At 43.0% G+C, this 25,936-nt stretch overlaps 2 protein-coding genes across 6 annotated transcripts in view; one reads left to right on the forward strand and one right to left on the reverse strand.

Annotated features, from left to right (window-relative positions):
* LOC143297255 (focadhesin-like) overlaps window positions 1–25,936 on the forward strand; it is a 724,856-nt gene that overhangs the window by 35,288 nt on the left and 663,632 nt on the right. The window lies entirely within an intron of this gene.
* Window positions 1,149–25,936, reverse strand: part of LOC143297015 (FMRFamide receptor-like) — a 142,260-nt gene continuing 117,472 nt past the window's right edge. For all 4 annotated transcript variants that reach the window (XM_076609146.1, XM_076609147.1, XM_076609148.1 and 1 more), the window contains 2 exons: window positions 5,275–5,484; window positions 1,149–4,060 (listed from right to left, as the gene is read on the reverse strand). In XM_076609146.1, coding sequence (XP_076465261.1) covers window positions 3,380–4,060; window positions 5,275–5,484 — 891 coding nt within the window. In that variant the 3' untranslated portion in view covers window positions 1,149–3,379. The remainder of the gene's footprint in view (window positions 4,061–5,274; window positions 5,485–25,936) is intronic.

Below are 25,936 nucleotides of genomic sequence, written 5' to 3' on the forward strand. Positions count from 1 at the left end.
GATTGGTAGCCTAGTGGTAACGCCTGCCGCATAGGAAGCGAGAGAATATGGGGGAACGGGTTCGAATCCCATACCCGATATTTCTCTTCCTCCACAGTATCTTGCGTAGCTGACTAGAAGCTAAATCATTCGGACGAGATGTAAAAAGACAAAACAAACCGTGGTCCTGTGTGTTTGATGCACTTAACGCACGTAAAAGAACACAAGTCAACAAGAGTGTTGTCCCAGACAAAATTTCATAATAGAATCCATAATCCATTCTGATATACGTGCGTGTGTGTGTGTGTGTGTGTGTGTGTGTGTGTGTGTGTGTGTGAAGCCTGACTGAATGACGCAGGAAACGAATGATGAGCGCCTAAAGGTAGCTATCAGTCGGCTCTATCCAGGCAGGCAGCTTAGTGTGCAATGATTCCGTGTTTGTAAAGCACTTACAGGTTGGTCTCCGACCAAGGATGGGCGCTTTATGAGTACCCATATCAATCAAAACGTTTTTTGTTTTGGTTACAGGTGTCTTTGTGGCACGTTCCCACGTTCATGTTTTCCCAAACACTTAAGACCGATATAGCACCACATTTTCTTTCTCCAAACATGAGTGGGTTGGTTTCATGTCAAGGTAACATTTTGTCAGGAGAACTTGAGAGAGGTGACAGTGGTCTTGACTTTAAACACACGCACACACACACACACACACACACGGAAGTACGCACGCACACGCACACACACACAAACACACACACACACACTAACACACACACTTTTTTTTTAACACATGTAAGACTTCTCTGTCTGTCTCTATGTCTGTCTGTCTCTCTCACTCGCACACAACTGTCTCTCCCTCCCTCCCTCCCTCCATCCCTCTCCGATCTTCACCATCTGTATGTCTGTCTGTGTCTTGAACTTACGTGGTGGGCTGGGTGCTTGTCTTTCAGACGAGACGATAAACCGAAGTCCTGGGTGCGTACTTAGCGCACGTAAAATTTAAAAAAAAACAACAACCAAAAAACAAAACAAAACAAGATAAGAGAGTTGTCCCAGGCAAATTTATATCCCAGGTGGTGCTTTACTGTAGCAATGCACTTTCCACGGGGAGAGCAGCCCGAAATTGAATAGGACAGCGTGTAATACAGTACAACAGCCTGTAATACAATGCGACACAGAAACAGAACATAGGATATTGCAACTGAATGGGGACTATTCGAATGTGGCTATGATGAGGCGGGGTGGGTGGGTGGGTGGGGGGGGGGGGGAACGGAGAAAAACAGCCCAAAGAGAAGGGTTTTTTTTTTATCACCACATTTTATTGCCTCGATTACCAGTGAACATCCATAAAAATAGCCATAGTTCTGGATTATACAAACGTACGGTTTGGCTGCATTTCACATTCAAAAAAAAAAAAAGAAGAAGAAAAGATGAAAACGAAAACTTAGAAATGTACTTTCCATGAAGTAGTAAGCGGATTGGAGCCATAGGGTATATGGGATATGCACGAGGACGTGTAAAGAGGGGGCATGGGTGGGTGGGTAGCTGGTAGGATTGGGCTGGCTGAGACTGATTCAATGGCACGAATTTATTATTTTTTAAAGAAAAATGTTTTCGTGTGGAACAGTCATGACGTCGGCCTAATGTTCATCGGCAGTTAGTTCTGAATTGTTCCGAATCACAGGATTTGCCATCAGTGTTGCTTTCGTTATCATGTTACCTGAAGTCAGGTGTGTTGTCGCATGCATTAACATTTGAATGACGGCGTGAAATGGCTTGGAAGCAGCTTTATTTTTAATCGGCGCGTTAAAGTAGGCTTATTCGCGTCTTTTTCCTGTTTTGTACAGTCTGTTGCTTTTTTTTGGTTACTGTGTTTTGTCTGGTGCTTTTACGGTAATCGCCTTCCCTGTCCCATTCCCCAATGAACGAGCATGGTTTGGAATATCGTAATGTAACAGATAAAGGACACACACACACACACACACACACACACATGCACACACACATGCACACACATACACATGCACACACACATATACACACAGTCTCTCTATATTTCTCTTTCTCTGTCTCTCTGTGTCTTTGTTTCCGTCTCTCTCTGTCTCACTTTCCCAAACTCTGTCTCTGTCTCCATCTCTCTCTTTCTCTCACGCTCGCTCTCTCTCTTCTCACAGATTATGATCAAATTCCATACCATGAAAGTCGGGTGACTCGTGTATGTCTTTCTTCTAAAATGTTTGAGCAGTACTGTCATTACACAGGGGCAAACGATTTCATGCTAACAAGGTCGTTGACGCTTGCAAAATGATCTAGCGCCAAATGTACCAGAATTAATGAAGCTGAAGACTGGTAGAAACTCTAGCCTGTCGTTATCTACAATTTACATCTCCTGAATAAATTATTAGCATTTAATGTTGGTGATATAAGTGGACATTAACATGATCCTTTCACTATATACACTTCTTTAATGGTTTTTATGATTATCTTTTATATATTCATAACATGCACAATGCTTTAGAAATAGAACTCACATAAGCACAAGACCTTACAAGTAACTTTTGTTTCATACTGTTTAGCATTCGAACATGCCCAAATCGTACAGTAGGCAAGCTGGGACGTATCTTCAGCGAATGCAGATATGCATGCTGACGTTTCTTCAGTCTCTCTGGATAACCAGAACAAAGAAACCCATGCCTGTCACAGACAACCGGCAAGTTCTGACAGAAAACGGTACAGTTCTGATTACCAATGACCGTTTGTTGATCAGCCGACATTGATCACTCTAAGAAACCACGGCTTCTTTCATGTTCTCACTCTCACGAACCCTTGTGACCATGCAAACAACTAGCAGGCTCAACCATCACAGCAGCTGGTCCGTTGAAACCATCACAGCGAGTCAGCTCGTTCAGACCGCGCGAAGGAAACAGTAGTTAGTCGTGTCTGTCTCCTGCGCGCGATCTGAAACGTGGAGAATGAAGCAAAGTGGGGTCCGGTTCTGCTAAACAAAACCAACAGATTCGCCTGTTAGGGCTATCATAGCCAAGAACTTCCAACTCTCAGCATCACACACAAAACTGAAAGTTAGCCCCAGTCCATCTCCGTAACAGTTCCGATCTTCAAATGAACAGCAACGTGTTTCAGTCATCACAGTAGCAAGTCAACCCAGACTGTTTGAGGAACCGGGCTTGGACACAAACAATCCTCTTTCCAAAGTCCCCCGTTTCAGACCGTGAACGAAAACGAGACATTTCAGGTGGGTGATGACACAGGTCTCGGTGCAGTTGAAAGTGAATGGGGCTGAAAGGTGGGGGGGTACCGCCAGCCTGCCGTGACAGCATGACAACCAGTAGAAAAACGGACGTCGCAGAGACTCCCTCGGAACGTGTGTGGTGGAACTGGGTCAGACGTCGTCCCGCGATTTGGGCAGCAAGGACCGCTCGCTGATGCGCGTCTTGGTCTTGCCGCGGCCAGTGGATGTGAGGTACAGGGCGCTGTCGCAGTTGCTGGAGTCAACGGACGCGCGCGGCGAATACTTGTGCACCACCACCCCACTGTCCTGGTCGGCCATGTCTGTCGTGCTGCTTTTGTTGTTGCCGTTCTGCTGCTTGGACAGCACGCCCAGTCCCCCTTTCCCCTTCCCCACACCACCACCACCACCACCACCACTGCCGCCGCCTCCTCCCCCGGTCTTGCCGGCCCCAGCGGCTTTGCCGGCTTTCTTCAGCTTGATGTAGACGGCCCCGTTGGTGGAGCTGCTGTGGTGGACGTTGCGCACGTCGTGGTTGGCGGTGGTGAAGGAGTGGAAGCCGTCGCGGGCCCGGCGGGCGATGCACGGGCAGAAGGTCCGCACGAAGGTGCGGCGGAACTTCTGGCCTAGCGCGCAGTACAGGATGAAGTTGACGGCCGAGTTGAGGTGCACGAGGAAATTGCGGACCGTGGACAGCACGTGCCAGGCGGGAGAGGTGGTGACGGTGGTGAGGGAGATGGCGTAGGCCATGTTGTAGATGAGGGCGGGCACCTGGCACACGATGAACACCATCACCACCGACACCAGCATGATGGTCACGTTGTTTTCCCGGCTCTGAAACAGCACAGCGACCACTGCGTCAGTTCACGTCAGTACCAGTCACGTATCATCACTGCATAGCTCAGTTATCAAGACTAATTTTGAGAGAGAAAATATGTATCATCACAGCGTCGCGCAGTTTTCAAGACTTCTTTTGAGAGAAAAAGAAAAGTATATATAAAAGTATATTGAATTAAAAAGAAAAAGGTTAGCCATATTACATCCATTAAGTACAAGATTTCGGTTTAATATATTCGTCTGATAGAAAAAGAGCCGTCAAGCTGTAGACATTTTTAGAAAAGTGTATGATATCCATTCACTATCCAGACACTTTTCAGCTGCGGTACAACAGGGACATGGTAGAATGATGACACAGAGTGTATTAACTCTTTCCATACGAACGGCGAAAGAGACGACGTTAACAGCGTTTCACCCCAATTACCATCATCAAAATATTGCAAGCGAAAGGCTCTTATACTGAAGAGGTGAATGTTGACAAAGAATACCACAATTCTGACGACGGAAGCTAAAGGTTGGGTCATTCAGACACCCACTGGACATCCGAGAGGTCTGTGTAGAGGAGAAGAGAGGGCTGGCCGTACTGAGTGAGTTAAACATCACTGCTATTGTGGTTCTCTGTCTGACGCACCATCGTCTATCAGATACCACCAAGCTATGGAATGGAAGCAACACTAAGTTAATGACCATTAACTCTGGGAGGTTGCATGTAACTAGTTTCCCACAGCATACTTGAAATAACACCGGCAGTTTAGCGTCGCCTGTAACGCCTAACAACGACGACTACTACTGCCGGCGTAGCTGCTGCTGCAGTTTTATTCCCGGTCCTCTTCATCTGCCACCACCACTGCCACCGTCATCAGCAACTGATGCAACCACAGCCACCATCTCTACTGCTTCAGAGAAGAGTGAACACTCTGCTTTTACACCCCGGTTTTTTTCCCCCCCCATAAAACAAGCAGAGGATGTAAGCATTCTCACTGAGAGATTCAGATACACGTATTTCATATTTCTCAGTTCAGGTTTGGGTTTATTGTTTTCAAGAAGCGGCCAAGTACGATTTTGCTCACAGTTAACGTAAGGGTCAGGAGCTGAAATGCACTGTGAGCTATTTCATGTTACGCAAGTCTGACACGGTGCCCAACACCAGACTAGCTAACTAAACCACCCAGAACCTCGAGGAACAAACAAGGCAAGACGCATTGACTGACCTGCTTGACGTTCATGTCTCTCCTCTGGCGCTGGGACCTCTTGACGGCGAGCACGAGGAAGGCGTTGAGCACAGCCAGCGAGCAGAGCGGGATGATGCACATGACGAGGAAGTAGAGCCAACCGAAGTAGATCTTGGTGTACACCGAGTCCATGGCCAGCTGCGTCTTCTCCGCTCCCACGCACGTGGCGTTTGATATGGGGTTCTCCAGCTGATGACACACAAATAAACGCATATCAATCTATCTATCTATCTGTCTGTCTATCTTAGGAGCTATGATAACAACAACGGTAACAAGAACGCGAATAATGATAATAAGGGTTTAAAGTTTCGTGTCGGTCATCGGTCATGGACGCACGCAATTTTGAAATGACCCAACAAAGGCATCGTCGTTCGTGTATTGTGAACTATGGTGGAATACAGTGCTTTTATATATATATATATATATATATATATGGTGTGTGTGTGTGTGTGTGTGTGTGTGTGTGTTGGCTTCGATATGTAGTATTTGTGGAACATTTCGTCACGAGAAATCATCATCCACATCATGGAGCTACCTTATGTCGAGAAAGATCGAATGCCTTTTCTGAACAGTTGCAATCTCTTATATTCTACAAGAGTCTTGGAAATCAGATTCTTCTTTCTTCAGCGTTCGTGGGCAACTTACGTGTTTACTTTGTTGATGCTATGCAAGAGTGTGACCCTTTCGAGTAAAATCGAGATTCGATCGAGACACGCACTAACGCACTATTACGTACATGACCGTTTATATTCAGTCGGTGTGTGTGTGTGGGTGGGTGGGTGGGTGAGAGAGAGAGAGAGAGAGAGAGAGAGAGAGAGCCCACGCTGGCTTGTTTGTCTTTGCTTGTGGAAAGTGCACATGTACTGGCGTATGCACAATAATCTGAGTGTGCGTGTGAAACCCTCACAAAAACCCTGTCGTGTTTCATTCAGGGGGAAAGATAAGACGGCAGGTATCGCCATACATCCTCCTGTATCGAGTTACAATGAGGACTCGTGAAAAACAATTTCCCCACGTTTCCTATCGTCCGTTGTCAACTAAAAAAGGAAGATCGTGTTGGTGGAGGTTCGTGGAGGGGAAGTGAGCTGATGCCACCTCTCCTCCGCTGCGTTGCCCGTGTCCGGATCGTGACCACGGTGTCACCAGAACCCAAGGCTAACTGGTGATTATGCGTACCAAGCTCATCAAGGGATGATTTTTGCGACATTAGTCAAACTGAACGGTTGTGTAGGTAAAAATGGGAGCACGTGTGCTTTCCCTTATCCCCCAAACTGGTGATGAAAAGAAAAAGGCAGCACTTATAAGTGCTTCAGGATTCCCAACGCCCACCACTTAAAATCTGCTTTGCTTTTCAAATGAAAACTGTACAGATTTTCAGACACTGTCACTGTTTCTTCCGCTGTTGAATCATGTATTCGCATGGATAAAAAAAAAAAGGAGGGTTGTGAGTTTAGGTGTATGAGTGGAGGTGGAGTGCAAGTGAGTTGGGGAAGACGGAAGGGACATTAATTTAAAAATGCATAGGTAAAATAATTCATCAAGGTGTGTTAGTTTAAAAACGTTATGGACGGTTTTAAGTATTGGAATTAAGTTGTACCAGGTGTTCAGAAGGAAATGCAATATGCAACGAGAGAATTCTCGCCACAGTATCGTTTACAAGGTCGCTTGTCCTCCTTTTAGGTCTTTACCGATGTAATATCTCGTCATGTTAGTGAAATATGTTACGATTCATTAACTGATTCTGACTATTTGAGGGTCATTGTGATTAACAAACTCCTTTCTCTCTCTCTCTCCCTCTGCCCCCCCCCCCCCTCTCTCTCTCTGACTGCCTCTGCCTCTGCATCAGTGTCGGTCTTTTCGAATAAGATTAAAATGAGAATTCTGTTAATTAAAAAAAGAGAGAGTTTATGTTCATAGTCCTTACCGAAGGGGTGAAGAAACAGGGAACGAGCATAATGATTCAAATAATTTTTTTTTTATAGTTTTTTGTTTTGAAGAATCCTGCAGTCAGTTTTGCCTTCTTCTCCCCCATTCAGATCAACATTCGTTTTAAAATCTGATGTTCATTGCATTGGTAGTGTGTGTGTGTGTGTGTGTGTGTGTGTGTGTGTGAGAGAGAGAGAGATTGCAATACTGTATATTAGATTTTCAGCCAGTCTGAAGCTTGTCCATGTCTGACTGCTCAGTATAAAGACACTTTCCACCGAAGACCGCATTTACAACCCCTTTTTCTCAGCGAACAGACCTGTAGCGACGAGTGTCGATCGTGGAACGACAACTCGTAACGCTGACATCATCTGAAACACCATCAGTCTGCAAGGTTTCTTTTTGATGGACTAGGGGGATGGGCGCCTTCTCATGTTAATCGAGCCGATTCGTGAGGCAAGCATCGATCTAAGTGTGGGTTTGTCTCGGTTAACGAAAGGAATGAATGGTAGGAGAGAGGGGAAAAAAATCGGCTGAGGTCATGTGGACGTCTTGATGGTGAGTTGCTCAAACCGGTAATGTTGTAGTTGCGTCGGATTTGATGTACGTATTATGGAGGCCCCATTGACCGAGATCCGTCCCAGTGATGTTTGTCAGAATATGAGTCAGCTGAATGATGTTTTTTTGTTGTTTTTTTCTCCACGATGTGCATTCGTTGGAGACAAATCAAGCAGGTTAGGGCGCGCGCAAGTGTGTATAACTATAATACAATTCCTCCTCACCGTCTCTCCACACCCAGTCCCACATCCACACACACACACACACACACACACACACACACCAACAGTGTTTATCTTGTAAGCCTTGTCATTTTCGTTCTCATTGCCTCTCTGTCTTGGCTTGACTCTCAGTCCCACATGCGTTAATTAATATCATGGAGGGGAGAGGATACTAATGGACATACGAATACACCCAGACACGCACGTACACTTAGACAGACAGACAGACAGACACACACACACACACACACACACACACACACACACATGAAATTATTTCTTTCTTCGACTGATTTCAGGATTGTTTGATCCAAGTCCAGTAGGTATCTCCCTCTGATTGACCCCATTCTTGGCGTGATTAGCATGCTTTGCACTTGTTACAGATATGCTTTGTAAAGTTATTGCTAAATCTCAGCCTGTTTCATGTCACCTTGCCCACCATTTTCATCTTTGTCTCTGTCTCTTCCTCTGTCGCTCTCCCCTCTCTTTTATATATATATATATATATATATATATTTTTTTTCTCTCTCTAAGCCTACTTATTCAGCCATGACCGAAGTTCCCACACAAACTTCCACGTGCGCGCACCCACGCACGTGCGCACACACACAATACACACACACACACGCGCGACCACACCAGAAAAAATGGTAACACATACAGATACATACATTCACACACACACACACACACACACACACACACACACACACACACACACACACACACACACACAGACCACACAAGAAAAAAATGGTAAAAATACACACAGACACATACATTTACACACACACACACACACACACACACACACACACACACACAGTGAAAGAGGTCGGTGCAGATATCTTTCGGTGTTCAAAAACGAGAGAAGTATATATCTGTGTTTCCTGGAACATTGAAACCTTTTTCATCCAAATAAATAAAACAAACGGTAAAATGATGCTTGCAGACATAAACTCTTGAGCCTGCTTCTGCCATATCACGTTTTTTTTGCAGATGTCTAGATGTGACTTGATATGAATCTGGGAGATAGATGTCACCTCTATCGGTTTTTCAGTTAAATGCCATTAATATGCGGTGATTCAAACTCGCTCGTCGGAAAACTGTGCTGAGTGAACCAGTAACAAAATCACCGGGATCAAAGAAGCGCGTGCTGTCAGACGTATGGAATTGTCAATCCAATTTACGTTTTCATAAGTGCAGGCAAATGTATGTAATTAGTTTTGACGTTTCTTAGTTCATACACGCACGGAGAGGGGGATGGCGAGGAGATGGGGGGCCCGGTAGAGAGAACGAAAGGGGGAGAGGGGAAAAAGAGAGAGAGACAGAGAGAGAGACTGAGAGAGAATTGGTGATGGATAGGGGACACACACACACACACACACACACACAGGGGGAGAATTGGTGATGGATAGGGGACAGAGACAGACAGACAGAGGATTGGTGATGGATAGGGGACACAGAGAGAGAGACAGAGAGACAGACAGACAGACAGACAGACAGACAGACAGACAGGCAAAGAGATTATTGACGAAATTCCCTCCTCCCAGTTTCAGGAGAACATAACCGTTTGGAAACCCACGTTCAGTCAGGGGGACAGACAGTTCGATCCCCACAATGAAACGCTCTCTCCCTTCTCGCCTGCCCTGGCAAAGGAAAGCAGGCAGGCGGGCAGGCAGACAGCACGGGATGAAACCTTGCATGCGGTGCCAGGGCAGCACGTAGTAAAAAACACTACTGGCAGTCTGATCCCCGCAATGAGATCATTTCCATGTTTCTGGATGACGCTGACTGAGCGGACGAGATTTTCTTGTCTGTCTGTCTGTCTGTCTGTCTGTCTTGTCTTTCCGTCTGTCTCCCTTTCTTTCCTTCTGTTTCGTGGCGCAGACAATTCTAGATTTACTCTAGATGTTGTATTTTCACATACTGTTATGATGTAATATGATGTTTTCATTATTATGACATATTTAACGAAGGAAACTGGTCCATGTATGAATAACTCACTTGAGTCTGTCTGTCTGTCTCTCTTTCTCACTCCCCTCTCCCCCCCTCTCTCTAATCATCAGAATGGACTGAGACAATTTCCATGTGTCTTTCCCCTCCCTCCCTCCCCCCTTTTCCTTCCCCTCCCTCCCCCCTCGCTCTCTGTTGTCTTTGATCCTGAGTGGACGAGCTTTTCTGTCTGGTTTCTATCTGCCCTACGTGTCTTTTCTGACACGCTGTTTCTGTGTCCCGCGTTCAGTCTCTTGTCATATACAGAATGTGTGTGTGTGTGTGTGTGTGTGTGTGTGTGAGAGAGAGAGAGAGACAGAGACAGACAGACAGACAGAAACCGACGGAGAGACAGATTTCCGCAGTGTTGTTTTTGTCTACTAAACGACTTGTCTATTCTCATCGTGCTGTCTTCGCGTAATAAAGAACCACCGTTATGCTTGTCATGCAGTTTATGTGCTCTAAAAACCAGGTTGGGGATGATATCATGGCTGCCTGGATCGGCGGAGTTCGCAAATTATGAGAAAAGTTTCTGTCGGCAAGAAGTATCTGTGCATGGTTGAACGGGGCAGATGGATAGATGGGAATATTATTACCGTTACCCCGTGTGCATACGAGCTCGCGTTTATTGCATGAAGACTTCGCGGTCTGCATGTTTCTTTCTCCCTCTGGCTCTGCATCTCTTGTTTCTCCTTCACGACGCGCACGCACGCACACACACATACATCACGCGCCCGCACGCACGCACATTCACACTCACACACATGCACACACCTATACTAGCACACAAACACAAGACATGCATGCGTATGCAAGCGGACAGGCGCAAGCGGGCGTACATACACACACACGCACGCACGAGTCCCCTCCCACAGACACCCATTTTTTGTCTGAATATGTGTGTGTATTTTCTGCGTCAAAGGAGCCAAGAATCTCAGCGGAGAAATACGAGACCTCGAAAACGTTTCCACACCACGGTGCAAAACTGATACGTAAATCAAATGTGAACTTAAATAATCCTCGACATCAGGTGTTAATCTGGTTCACGTAAAAACTCTTCATTTACTAGTGTTTGCAGCTGTCGCTAAGACCGAGACCGTGACGAGAGGAAGCGTAAGCAATGTGATGGACGTTTGCAGCAGCCCAATGGGAGTCACATTGAGTTTTGATTCCACAGAAGCAGAGCCAGTTTGAATCAGATCCGGTTTTCTTGCCATAACAAGACGCCTGCCCTAAAAATCACCAGCCTTCATTCGATGCTCTCACGTGTAAGATTGTCAGGGGTAGATAATACAAGAAAGATTGACACAGCGGAGACAGATAGATTGACACAGTGATTACGGATGGAATGACCTCGGCGCCTCTGAGCTTGAAGTCTTCAGTCCAAACACTATCAGCCCGAGAAGTCATCTTACAAACAACGACGATGACGTGTCAACGTAGACAGCGCTGGATAGACATGAAAGAAACGAGACAGACTGCGGTCTGGTCATCTCATTTCCGGTCGTGTCTGTTGGGATAGAAAATGCCGGTGCCAGCGCAAAAACAGTTTAAAAAGATGGTAATGAATTCCCCGATTCCTTTCTCTTCTTCTTTTTCCACATTTCCCTTATCAAAATATGTGTAGAAGGTGGTGGTTGTTTTCCACCCAGATATTTGTGGCTCAGGTTCATGCGGTATTTTTACGGTGGCTTTTAACGAATTAAACATGGTTGGGGTTTCGGTGCAGGGGATGGAACGGCTCTTTATGTTTGTTCGTGGATCGCTCTTCAAAGCACCGCGCGAAACATTTTGTCAATTTGTCTTCCTGTTTAATTCAAACGATTGTTTTTCTGGTCTGTTCACATTTTATACTCCCATGTGGATGCCGGGAAGCGTCGTTCACGTATGAGTATCCCCCCTGGAAAGCCTGTGCAACCTGCTCCTCTTTTATCGCCCAGTTTGTGTTGTATTTTTTTCATTAAAAAAATCACCGCTTCTTCGTTTCTGGCTTCCGGGTGCTTTGGTTTTGGTTTTGGTTTTGAATGTTTGTGCTGGTTTTGTTTGTTGTTCTCTCCCTGCAGTGTTCGATATGTTCCCCATACTTTTCTGCTCTGACAGCAAAATACTGGGAATGGCGTTAGTTTTTACGAGAGTCTTTGATGCATCTTTTGTGTGAAAGCTGCTGTTTGTATTCATTTGAAAAGCAAATTTTTCCCCATGATCTGGAGATTGTATCATTAAAACGGAATAATTGGCGTCTCCAGTTTGGCCAGGAAGGTGCCTCACGGAGTTTCGTGATGTGGTTGGATGTCTCAGTGGTTGAATGAATATTGTGTTTTTTTGTTTCAGGTATGATGGAAGGGTGGATGGATTTCTTTATATGTTCTTGTTGCGGAGACTTTGACGAGGTTCAGTTTGTGTCTTTCTTGTGTTTATAATCCGGATAGGGTCTTAACAGTCGGTATTGGCTAAAAGCAATAAGTTATGGTTATAAGTCTTGTATTTTGATTAAGTTACTGGGATTGGTTGCCGTCGAGCAGTTTACTGCGTGACAAGAAACTAAAAATAAAAAGGGAAAAAAACTCTCCTGCTCTTCATCGTTTGTTTGGTGATAGCCTTTAGTCCATTTCAGATTGATTCCATTGTGTCCCAACCTTCTTGTTTCATTATGGTTTCGGTTTGTTTGTCTTTTCCTCCCACATACATCTTCTGAAGCTTGTGTCTGTCAGTACGAGAACGGTAGTTTCTTTCCTTCTGTGTATTCCTTTGTTGCTTTGTTGTGAGTTTGCATTTTTTTTTCTTTTATAAGATATACTTGGTCATTTTTCTGTCCTGCTAGTTCGGTCTGCTTTCTAGCACCACTCGTGCTCTCTGTCATCTCATACTTGGTTTAGCAGACGGAGCAACTTCTTTCACTTCCAGTTTTAGATTTCCTCCTACTCATTTCTTTTTCTGCAATGACGGCTCCACGGAAACGACTTGCTGGCCGACTGGCCAGAATCTCCAAAAAAAAAGGGAAGGGAAATGTCAGTGCCTTTCATCCCCTACTTTGACTGGGGAACACAACTTTTCCTTATCAAATGTAACTGCACCGGGGAGATGCGCATGGAGCCATCCGGTAGACAGCAAACTTTCTCGAGACTTGCCCAGTTCTCAGCAACGTTCCATCTGCGTTGGGAAGCGGGACAGAGGTGATTGTGTTCCCCAGATTGCATCCTGTCCGTTCCTGCCTTTTGATGAAAGAAAATGTTCCGTGGTTGTGCGGCTTGTGAAGAACTTGTACATCTCTGGCAGTTCATTTTTCACTGATGAGGTGTTTTTAACACTGGACGAGAATATTGCTGGAACCCCCCCCCTCCCCCGCTCCCCCCCCCCAAAAAAAAAACAACACCACCGGAGTATGGCTGCCTATGTAACGGGAGTGAAACCGGTGAAACACGTAAATTCGCAGATACGAGTGAGAGTTGCTGGGGCCCACAAAGGCAGAAGCAGATAACAGGAGGAGGAGGAGGAGAAGGAGAAAGAGAAGAAGAAGAAGAAGAAGGAGAAGCAGAAGAAGAAGATGATGATGATGGAAAAGAAGAATATCCCTTGTTTGCCTGTGACCTTGGACAAGAGTATTACTAGGAAGTGCATGATATCAGACAAGAATATTTCTTGGATATGAGGACATTGGACTAAATTATTTCCGGAATGTATGACTGGATAAAAACATGACTGGGATGTATGCAACATCAAACGAGAATATTGTCATGATGTTTATATGGCAGTTAAAGAAAGTATTATCTGGTATATATAAGACACTGGAAGAGAGTATTATCTGGGATATTAAAAAAATACTGCAAGACAGTATTATAGCGGATGTATTTGACGCTGGAAGAGACTCTCAGTGAGTTTCATAAGTTTCAGTAGCTCAAGGAGGCGTCACTGCGTTCGGACAAAACCATATACGCTACACCACATCTGCCAAGCAGATGCCTGACCAGCAGCGTAACCCAACGCGCTTAGTCAGGCCTTGAGAAAAAAAAAGAAAAAAAAGAAGAAGAAAAAGGGGAAATAAATAATAGATCAGCTTACATAAATAAATAAATAAATAAATAAATAAATAATAATTATAATATAGAAAAAGGTAGTAGTAATAATAATAATAATAAAAATAAATAAATAAAAAAAAAAAAATAAACGAGTGGAGCGTCAACGGCATTGAACGACAGTATTTGTGAGCTGTGCGATTTTTCTCTTGTTCTGGTGAGACCTTTAGCACAGCTTTCGTGGTTAACCCAGGTGTGTTCTGGTCTGCTGGTTCAACCCACACTTTTTATTATTTATTTATCAGCCCTCATCTTCTTGGTGTTCGTTCAAAGAACTTGTGTGACCCTGGCCCTCTTCCGTTTTCAAGACTATGTATAGGAAAGAACTATCTAAATTATGCATTCCTTCTACACATTGTATGTAATCATCCGTCTTGGTATTGGCAAATCTTACATTTATCGTGTGGAAACAAGTCAGTTGTTGTGCGTGTGGTCGTATTCCTGGATAAAGCATTCGAAATGCGTTGTTTGTAAACCTATCAGATATATTTCAGGGTTACAATCCAACAGTTTGATACCATCCCTGTAGGCCAATGGCCTGTTCAATAAAACAGTTCATTTTTTTTCTCTCTCTTTGTCTCTCCCACTATCTCTCTTTTCCTTTCCCTCCCTCCACCCTCACTCTCTGTCTCTCTCTGTCTCTCTCTCACTATTCCTCACTAGCAGTGAGTTGATATTTTGTTTTCTTTGAAGGAACGCAGGAGGTGCAGGCAAGTCGATATCGTTTCGATTTTATGTGTGTATATATGCATGCTTTCAAGGGATATTGTCAGCACCATAGCAGCGCTTTCTGTCGATTCGACGTGGTAGTGGAAAAAAGTTGAAAAGCATCCGGTTCACTTCTCTTTGGGAATATGTCGGCCTCTGCAGCCATCCCCTGGTCCCTGAAGTGTTCTCTCTCCCTCCCTCTCTCTCTCCTGAATGATCCCCGTCATTTTGGGTGCCCAGGAGAAGTTTAAGTTGTAAAAAAGAAAAGAAAAAAGAACCAAGTCAGCAATTCAGAAAATACACACACACACACACACACACACACACACACATATGTATGTGTGTGTATATATATATATATATATATATATATATATATATATAGTGTAGCAGAAGGCGGCCAACTTTGGTAGAAATTTCAGTGACCTTGAACTTCTTGTTTGTGCCATTCCAAAATGTCTGTTCTGCTGGAAATATATATTATATTTATTTATCTGCCATTGCGCTACTGGATTTGAATATTATATTTATCAGTGAACTAGTCTCATATTGATATATCTATCCATCTACCTGTGCGCTATTGGGCATAAATATTTCATTTATCAATCTATTTGTCTGATATAGGTTTGATATTATATTTATCTGTCTACTTGTGCGCTGCGGGATATATATATATATATAATTAATCTACATCTATATATCCCATATATTGATATCTATCTGTCTATCTATCTACCTATCTCTCTCTATATGTGTGTGTGTGTGTGTGTACATACTTACATACACACACACACACACATATATATATATATATATATATATACCAATCTACTAATCTGATATATATGTCTATCTGCTGGTGCGCTACTGGATATAGATATAATTATCTATCTACTGGTCGGTCTGTCTGTCCATCTCTGCCATCCGAAGGGAGACTTACCTGTTCCGTGTGTTCAGGTGAAAAAGTCAGTCCCATTAAAAAACAACAACAACAACAAAAAGTGGGAAAGATATGAATCAGCTGTTGTCTGGCAGGGTTATCGCTCTATGCTGAGCATGCTGAGTTATAAGCAAGAACGAAAATAGCAATGAACGGGGGTGGCAGAGCGGGAGGTGATGTGTGTGTGTGTGTGTGTGTGTGTGTGTGTGTGTGTGTGTGTGTGTGTGTGTGTGAGAGTGAGAGGTACTTCCACGGACGAACAGAACCGTGAAAACAGGGAAAGAAGACCGAGCGAGCGAAAACGAAACCCGAGACGATGGAAAACACGAAGAATAATACACATAAACCTATATGAGGAGCGCCCGTAACTGGAGAACACCTGAGAATAGCTCTCTTCAGGGCACAAAAGGCAAAACAGTCCTTCAGTTTCACGGAGATCGGTGTTCTGCTTGCCGTGTTGATGTCGTCTGTTGGGGTCCGCCAGGCTTGCCTGGAGCAACGCACATTAACTCGGCAGACAAATTGGTCAAATAAGACTTAACGAGGGGAAGACTGCCGACAGTGACTTTGAGTGGAATTAGCCGTGAAATTAATCCATTACCGGATGGTCGGAGAAAGATTGGAAACGACCCCACCGAAGTAATTGTATTAGAATTACTTTTTAGTCCGTAATGGAAGTATGTGGGGGAAAAAAAACAACCCCAAAACCATGGGTGAAAGCAGTTCGGGAACGCTTCTGAACTCAAGATCGGGAAAATGAACAGGAAGTCCACATAGGATTGTTAGCAGTGTTGAACACAGCTCTGAATGTTCCGAGTATTAAAAATAGCAACAGCAAATTGAATCTGCTCTTTTTTTTTTTCGTTTTTTTTCTCTCAGTGGACTGAAAATCAGCGGGGAAGCCCCTCACATGATTATTAGTAATGTTGAGTTCAGCACTGGAACGTTCCGAGTATCAAAAACAACAAAACAAATTCAGTTTGATCTGTTTTTTCCCCCCTTCTTTTTCCTCTCATTTTTCACAGAGGAAGTTGCTAGTTATTCAAACTTTCTAGCGGCAAATTCGCCTGTCTATGTGACTGAGACGGAACTGAATGATATATAGTTTGAGCCATAGGCTACAGGTTCAATATTCGTGAGCATTTTTTTTTTTTTTTCAAAAAAAGCTAGTGTCGTTCTACATTTCGTGTTCAATATCTTTACAGTACAGTCATTTCTACAGGAAATGGAAGAAGAGATTGCCTTTCTTCTGTCCTCTGTTTTTTGTATTTATTGTAAAACTGGTGCGGACAGACCTAGAGTTGAGACATTTTCATTGTGTGAAGTATAACTTGGGAAGAAAACGGGTATGACTCGGGTAGAAAAGAACAAACCAAACAATACATACCAGTGCCTTTAATATATACATTGCCACGGCAGTGAACAAGCAACAGACCACGCAGCGCAACACGGGATGTCGCCCCACTAAGTTTTCAGGACTGACAATACTGTGATAGAGCAAACTGGTTTCAAGATCATGCTATATTTTATTATTATTATTCTTTTTTTCAACAGATAGGAAATGAGTTGCTTTCAGGAACTGGGCATTTCGTCACTTTCGTCCACCGCTCTAAGAAGTTCTGGAGCTGGGCGGGAGAAAGGGTTGCTCAAACTGCGCACTGGTGAAAAAAAAAAAAAAAAAATGGAACGTGAACATCCGTGTTTTGTTTATTTGACCTCATGGATAGTACTCCCCGTCACACACACACTGGTGAATGTGGACATTTGACTTCAATCACTAACGATATGTCAACGCGATGACGTAAGCCTGAGTGCCGGGACGTCCTGATGACTCTTCTCTGTGACGGAAGAGCAGCCTTTTTACGAAGAACAAGTTCTTTCGGTGAAGTTTGGTTAATTCCTTTTAAAGCTGGATTGAAATTGTTATTGTCCCCCGCCCACAAATAAGCGTTCTAGCATTCTCTGTCCAACTCTCCACCCCCACACACCCCTGTTTCCAAGGAAACGCGCTGGAATAAGATAGGATGTCGAGAATGTGTGTTTGTAAGTGTGTGATACTGAAGGGTTCCACATTTCTGAAATGAACTGCGTTGCTATAGAGACCTTAATAAAGGCATTTTTTTAATGTTTTGTTCGTCTCATGTGCCGTTTCGTCAGTTCCAACATTTATCATCAGATTTCTGTCTCCATCGTTTTCCTCCCATTATTAGGATCAAGACTTCGTCGGTTTAGTTGTTGTGTGTGTGTGTGTTTTTCCCCTCAAACTTTTCGTATAGTGTTGTAGGCTACGTGCGTCACGCTTGTGCTTTATATATGTCAGATCTGTTTCTGTGCTGATGTTTTCTTCAGACATCCATTCTTTTTTTCTTTTCTTTTTTCGCCTGTTTGATAAATCTCTCTCTCTCTCCCTCTGTCTGTCTGTCTGTCTTTCATCACAAACACACACTCATCACTTCCCGCTCTGCCACCCCCGTTTGCTATTTTCATTCTTGTGTGTGTGTGTGTGTGTGTGTGTGTGTGTGTGTGTGTGTGTGTGTGTGTGTGTGTGTGTGTAGATCCGAAAAATCAAGTAGGTATACGAATAAAGGGCAGGAATCTTATATCTTGAAATAAAACAATCACCGGTGGTGAACAGCCTTTCTATCAATAAAACCAGAAACAACAAGAAGAACAAATATACTCACAAAAGACAACACACACACACACACACACACACACACACACACACACACACACACACACACACACAGAGAGAGAGAGAGAGAGAACAAAGCAACATCGAAAAGCCGTTCTCTCTCAAAGCAAATCAAACTAAAACCAACCAGGTAGCGTTTTTGGAAACCTTGTCCTGTGTTGATCAAGCCCTCTGACGCCAGAAAGGAAGAAATTTCCCGACAATTCCGTCCATTTGAAAAAAACACACACACAAAAAAAAAAAGAAAAAAAAAAAAAAGAAGAAGAAAAAAAACCAAGAAAACTGCCGAGTGAGTTGTATTTCTTGTGGGCTTTCACGCACAGAACCGATGTCCAGTTAACTTTGTTGAAATTCTACGTCCTCTTCTCTCCGGCGTTTTTTGATGGGCAGCTTTTTTTTTTTCTTTTTTAAATGCGTCGGGTTGAATGGAAACGTGCACTGTTTTAGGAACATCAACAAAATGAAGGACAACGTTTGCCCAACCTAGACCGGCTGTCTCCTAAGGGTAAGATCAGACGTGTCTTTAGGCAAGGCAAGGCAAAAAGTTTATTTCTTGGGGCGTCGAAACGTTACATAAATACATATTTTAGATATACCATACAAACAATAAGAGTGATGTCAAAAGAACAGAGGGGGAAAAAAAACACCCAAAAGACCAATAGGCACCGCCAATATACATTAATAAATAATTCATCCTCATCCATTAACCACAGACGTAGCTTTACCGAAAGGAACTACAAATAGAAGAGATGAATGCTTTTAGTTTTAACAATATTCTTTTGTTTTTTTTTCGAAAAACAACAAGTGAAATTTAAGGGAGTTTGGGCGGTTTCTATAATATCTAGGTAGATACTTTTGTCTGTCACTTTCAAAGAAAGGACACACAAACAAATAGTGGAACTCATCAGCAGTGCCGGAAGTGGAACATTTATCACAGATTCTTTCGTTTCTTGGTAAATTGTTAAAGCGCTGACTATTAACAGGCAAAGCATTATTTGTTGTCCTAAACTTAACTTACTGGAAAACACAGTTATTTGGTAGCACGGTAAAGTAAGCATCTTGACCAAAATTTGGCTTTGAAAATGAAGAAAATACGGAATAGCGGAAGAGGAGAGGGAAAGAAGGTAAGGGGCTGAGAGGGATATACGAAACACGAGACTGTATGACAACGAAACACTAGACGGAGAGAGAAACGAAACGAAATGAAATGAAATTCTATTTTACCAGGGTAATGAGATAGGCAAAACATATGCCTTTTTTCCACCCAGTCCTGAGAGAGAGAGAGAGAGAGAGAGAGAGAGAGAGAGAGAGAGATGCGGATGTTTTATTCATATAAAGGCCATTGCCCCTCATGAAGGGGTACAATACACAAACAAGCACAGTCACTGAAGAAAATCATGAAGTTGCAACAGATCTGAAATGTAAAGAGAGAGAGAGAGAGAACCAAGGAACGAATGAACGAACATTTCACTGAGGGAAAAAAAAGGAATAAGCACATTAGGCTTGTGATTGCACAACTTACTTTCCATGTATATTTGTAAAGTGTTTTTGATTGATTGATTGATTGTTTTCATCCTGACATCATAAACGGAAAAATATAACAAGTACGCAATATGAAAACATAACAGAAGAGATAGATAGATTGATAGAGAGAGAGAGAGAGAGAGAGAGAGAGTGTGTGTGTGTGTGTGTGTGTGTGTGTGAGAGAGAGAGAGAGAGAGAGAAAATACCTTTCCCATTCCCACAGTCAAAATGCAAGCTGACAGTAAGTAGCTCAGACCTGAATAATTAACAAGATCCTTACCGACATGCAGAAAATAGTCGCAGCATGCTACTTTGCCTTGAACAGATCCAGACTGAAAGAAACCAGGAGTAGGTTTTTTATATATATAAGAAGGAAATTTAAGTACACTTACAAACGTCAAGATTCGAACGCATAACCTTTACAACTTTGAGCTTCCACTTTGTTCCAGCTCTAAAAGTTCACTTCAGTATCAAAGAGCTTTTACGTAAGCTGAGCAGCCAGCGACTCTTTAAGATGTATTTTCATAATTACGGTGCTGGTCAGGTTGTCTCAAACCAAGTAGACACAGTGATTGATCTTGGTCTGAACTTGGTCGGTTTAGAAATATAGGCATCTCTAGTGATCGAGTACGGACAGACAGACAGACAGACAAGAGAAAGCAAATGCAATGTTACGCTTCCCTGTCTTTTAAGATGGAATATAAAAATGTATGCATCGCGAGAAAGCTAAAAACAACTGTGCGAAATTAAAAAGAAAGTCTGCAGTGCTTCAACAAATGCACAAATGTTCGCACATACGCACACGCGCACGCACTCATATACACACGTATACACACACTCACGCAGTTAGACACAGACATACACACGCGCGCTTGCTTGCTCACACTCGCGCCCGCGTGCACACACACACACACACACTGGCTCGTGCGCGCACATACAGACATACTCACACACACACACACACACACACACACACACACACACACACACCAGCGCACAGCTTGCTGAACTAGTACCACCCTCACCACCTGACACTCTCCCACCCCCTTTCCCCTTTCGTTATTTTATTTTATTTTATTTTTTTGACCCGGTATCCTTCATTTCTTTCTTAGATGTTCATGGTGTAATTTCCTCAAACGACCTCACATTCGTTTTATTCGAGTATCTTGTCTCACGACGAAAAAAAAGAAGGGAATTAACAAACAAACTTTCCTGAACTGTCAGCAACACTGGAGAGAGAGGAGGATCGCAGAAGAGCAAATATCACAACAGATGGGAATGTTTCGTTCTGCAAGAAAATGTGTCTCAGCGTTCAAGAACGATTAGCAGCAATTACTTGAAATGAGATAGGGCTGAGCAGGAAACTCTTTTCTTCTCGGACGAGATGTCTTCTGGAATTTAGAATGACAGGCCGGGGCGGGTGGAAGGTGGGAGGGAGAAAGAGGGAGGGAGGGGGGGAAAGAGAGAAGAAGAAGAAGAAGAGGAAGAAAAAGACGATGAAAAAGAGGCTCGATTCCGATCACCAAGGTAATTCTGCAAGCATGAAGAGCTGGAAGATTTAGCGAAGGGAGAGGAGAGGTTTAAAAACGCGATAGCAGAAACAAGCAAAACGAGCGAGAAACAAAGACACAAGGGACAAGAAGACAAGAGACATGAAAATGAGCTAAACGACGAGACAGAACGGTTCACAAGATGCCAGAAAACGCCAAAACAAACGAAACGACCAACTAGAGAAAGCCACAAACGAAAGGATGAAAGAAAGGAATAAAGAACATTGATGAAATATGTAAAGAAAAGTGAAAATAAAAGAAGATCCGTGGAGAAATAAAGATAGACAGAAAGAAAGGAAGACATAAGGGGGGCGGGGAGGGGGGGGGGGGGGGGCGGGGGGGGGGGGGGGGGGCAAGCCAGACAAAAAAGGCAAAAGAGGGAGATGTTGAAAAACAAAACAGTACTAAAGTGCGAATGACAGAAAAATTTCTGTATCGATTTGCTATGCGCTATAGTTCTGTGATAAAACAAACAACACAACACAACACAAAAACATAATTTCTCTATGTGAAATATAAACACTTGTATTTATCTCGGGAAGTCACAAGGTAAATGGAAAGATTCAGCTCATACTGCTTCAAAGTTCAGTGACTCGTTTGACCAGCACTGAAGAAATTTGACAAACAGTCCTTAACCCGTTAGATCTTGGTTGTAGGTCTAGGTCACAGTGGATTCATTTTGTCTTGAACGCGTGGACATCCATTTTCTTCATTTTTGAACCAAATTTGTTCGCATATTAATTGATATATTTTTTTGAAAAGTGTGATGCGGTTTCCACGTTGTTATTAGTTTCGAATTATAATCATGTTTAAAACAATCTACCTCAATGGCACTGACTTCAAGGGCCCAATATTGATAAGTCAAATGGAGTTTTCATTTTGCTCTCCCTCTCTCTCTCTTTGTGATCGTTTGACTGATGACTGTGAATGGAACTGAACACACAGATAAAGCTCTTAAGAGTTCTTCCGTCTGAAAATTTCCCTTGTGACTATGACTTAATTTAAAGGTTTTAATTGATACAATGTGGCTTGTCCGCGCCAGTGGTCTGGTCAGCTTGTATCAGCTTCCACGACTGAGCAGGGTTTTTATTTTTCTCCACAAAATTTTAATCTGTTTCGAAAGAAAAGAAGCTGATGGCTTCAAACACTGCGAAAGAAAAGAAGCTGATGGCTTCAAACACTGCGAAAGAAAAGAAGCAGACGGCTTCAAACACTGCGAAAGAAAAGAAGCTGACGGCTTCAAACACTGCGAAAGAAAAGAAGCTGACGGCTTCAGACACTGCGAAAGAAAAGAAGCTGACGGCTTCAGACACTGCGAAAGAAAAGAAGCAGACGGCTTCAAACACTGCGAAAGAAAAGAAGCTGACGGCTTCAGACACTGCAAAAGAAAAGAAGCTGATGGCTTCAAACGCTGCGGGATTTTATACTGTTTTCTGTGTTTCTGTTTCATCTTGGTGTTTGGGTGTGAAGATTTGAATCGTGAAACAAGTAAAGCATTTGTTCTCCCAGTGAAGGATCACTTCGCTGAAGTGAAACTGCGACCTGTTTGTATGTTGTTTTCCTCTCATTTACAGGCAGTTCTCCGTGCAATGGCTAACATCATTGCTTACGTTTTGGCTTCGAATCAGCAGCCGCTCTAGAGTTTACAGACTTCAACGGATAGTTTTTCTTTCTTTCTTTCTTACTTTTTGTATCTAAAGGATCGATCATGAAAATGACGTAAAAAGCCGAGGTTACTGTAGTTTACTGCACACAAACGTGTTCTTTAAATCCTTCTGCCTCAGACCTCATCTGTTGTCTGTAACTCAAAATTATTTTTGGTAATGCACTAAGTCTAGAGTCAAGACAGGTCAGTTTTCTATTTTAGCCTCCATAAACACGGTGCTCGGTGTGTGTTTTTCGTAGTGTAACCACAGTATGTGGGCCTTCTCGCATACACAACTGAGAGAGAGAGAGAGAGAGAGAGAGAGAGATGCTGAGGTATGTTTTTATCGTCTTTGCCCATGTTGTCGCCTGAGGTCGTATAATTGAACCAAGGTCTTCAAAATCACCCGTCATTATTTTTTAACGATGTAAAATCTCCTGTCATTTCCTCGAGAAAAACCGATTTCTGCGCGTGATAATGTTTCAACCGGTTTCGTCTGAGCAGCAGTCGTGGCTGGGGATGGTGGCAAGCACTATGCTTCTCACAAGAAGATAACGAACCCAGTTGACAGCTTTGACGGGATTTTCACTCACACTGCAGCCAGTTAATTCCCGCTGCAAACTGTCGCTTTGGACATGGGTGAAAAACGAGAAGAAAACACACACACACATACACAAACAACAGCAACAACAACTGGTATGGTGGGTCGTAGGACTTAGTCTTTTACTCAACGTTTGGTGGATGTTATACCGTTTGTTTTGTTTTTCGAACGACTACTGACAACCAAAGGGTGTGCATTAAGAAGCCTTGGCGATTAGGTCCACCCTCTAAAAATAAACCAGAAAACGTATCTGACTGAAACAACTCACGGGGACACTCTTGTTCCAAAGTATCACATGTCGTCCAAGCTGCGTGTAACATGAGCACTAAAGATGAGAACATTGTTACTGTCGGGAGTAAGGTAGCCTAAGAGGTAGCTTGATGGTAATATGTCTCGCTTGGACCATTTCCATGTCAGTTTATATCGTCTTCTCGTTCGTTAGATGGACACTCCAGTCTCCGCGATGTCACCTTGTATGAATGTGATGATTTCTAGGACAAATTCCATCATGTTTTCTTACACATCACATCAAATGGGATACTTACATGGCTTGTCTGTGTTTTTTTTTCTCCTATTAATAAGTGACAATGTGCTCTTCTCTAGTTATTCCGCCCCAATTCTTATCGCTGTTATGTCGAATTTTTCTTATTGATAAGAGATAATGTGCTCTTCTCTTGACTATTACGCCCGACTTACTGTCGTTCTTATGTCGAATATTGCTTGAAGTGGACTAAGGTGATGTTTTCCTCATACGACGTTCTTATCTGGCGATCTGTGTGTATCTGGGTTAATGCGTACAATAAGTCTTTTCGACTTGCCAGCATCACGAACAGAAACAGTCGTAATAGACCAAACGTCTTCCAGTGCGGGAGATTTCCGCAAGATTGACTCCGCTGTTGGAGAACAGACAGCACGCAATTATGGACGACGAGACAACAGTAAGTAAGAATCAATCTTTCTTTGGGGAGAGGTATAGACGAAGCCCTAGGAGGGAGAGAACCAGTCAGTCACTGTTAAACAAGGGAAGGCGAAACCAGGAACTGGATGAGATAGTGACAATACTATCAAAGGCCGAACACAGCGACCGAAGATTTCATTAAAAAAAAAAAAGAAAAAAAAAAGAAAGGAAAAAAAAAGAAAAAAAAAGAAAGAAAAAAAAAGAAAGGAAAAAAAAGAAAAAAAGAAAGAAAAAAAAAAAAGGAAAGAAACGCAGTCGGTCAGAAGATGGGATGTGTCTGAATCCCATGAGTATATCACGCAAATTACCTCCATATGTTGAATGACATGATTGTATCACACAAATTACCTCTATATATGAAATGATCAGGGCGGTTTGTTATTTTCCTTTCTTTTTTTAATATCATGATTGTATCACACAAATTACCATTCTGAAACAATTAAGATCGTGTAAAAAAAACCGAGAAGACAGCAGCCCAGAGTCCGAGAATGCTGGAGTCCTAACTGATGACGAAGAAGCATAGATCACATTGTCGGACAAGCCCGGGAAATGAGATAAGGCCAATGAGAAGGAGGAGAAAAATAACCACTATAAAAACGCAAATTCAAAGAACGGCGACCAACTCGATGAAGTCACGAAATGCAACAAAGCAATCAACCAGAAATCGACAGACGGAACGAGGATGGGTAAGAGGGGAAGGGGGACGGAAAGAGGTGGAGGTGGACAGGACTGGGGAAAGTGTAAGAGAGAGAGAAAGATGAAAGGGGAGAGAGATGGGTAAGGGAAATACAGTATCATCGATGTACTAAAGCAATGGGTAGTATTATTAATGTACTAAAAGTACAGGGTAGTATTATTAATGTACTAAAAGTACAGGGTATTATTAATGTACTAAAAGTACAGGATAGTATTATTATTACACTAAAAGTACAGGGTAGTATTATTGATGTACCAAAGTGCAGGATGCTCGGACGGATCAAAAACGCTTGAAGGGTCAGAGAGTGCGCATCTGAGTACTGTGAAGCTTCGAAAGATCAGAAAGCACGCAAGGGGGTAGATGGTTTTGAACGGATTATACACTTTGTGCAAGTCGAGAGCAATTTAAAGGGATTTCATTTGAAAGATTTTTTTTTTTTAAACAAATGTTGGGAGGGATTTACACTGCGTCAAAAATAAGGACGAGTTCATAGACCACAGTGCATAAAAGGACCAGAAATAGCGCAATGTGGGAGGAAAGACCAGAATGG

The sequence above is a fragment of the Babylonia areolata genome, chromosome 22 (assembly GCF_041734735.1).
Source record: "Babylonia areolata isolate BAREFJ2019XMU chromosome 22, ASM4173473v1, whole genome shotgun sequence".
Classification (NCBI taxonomy): domain Eukaryota; kingdom Metazoa; phylum Mollusca; class Gastropoda; order Neogastropoda; family Buccinidae; genus Babylonia; species Babylonia areolata.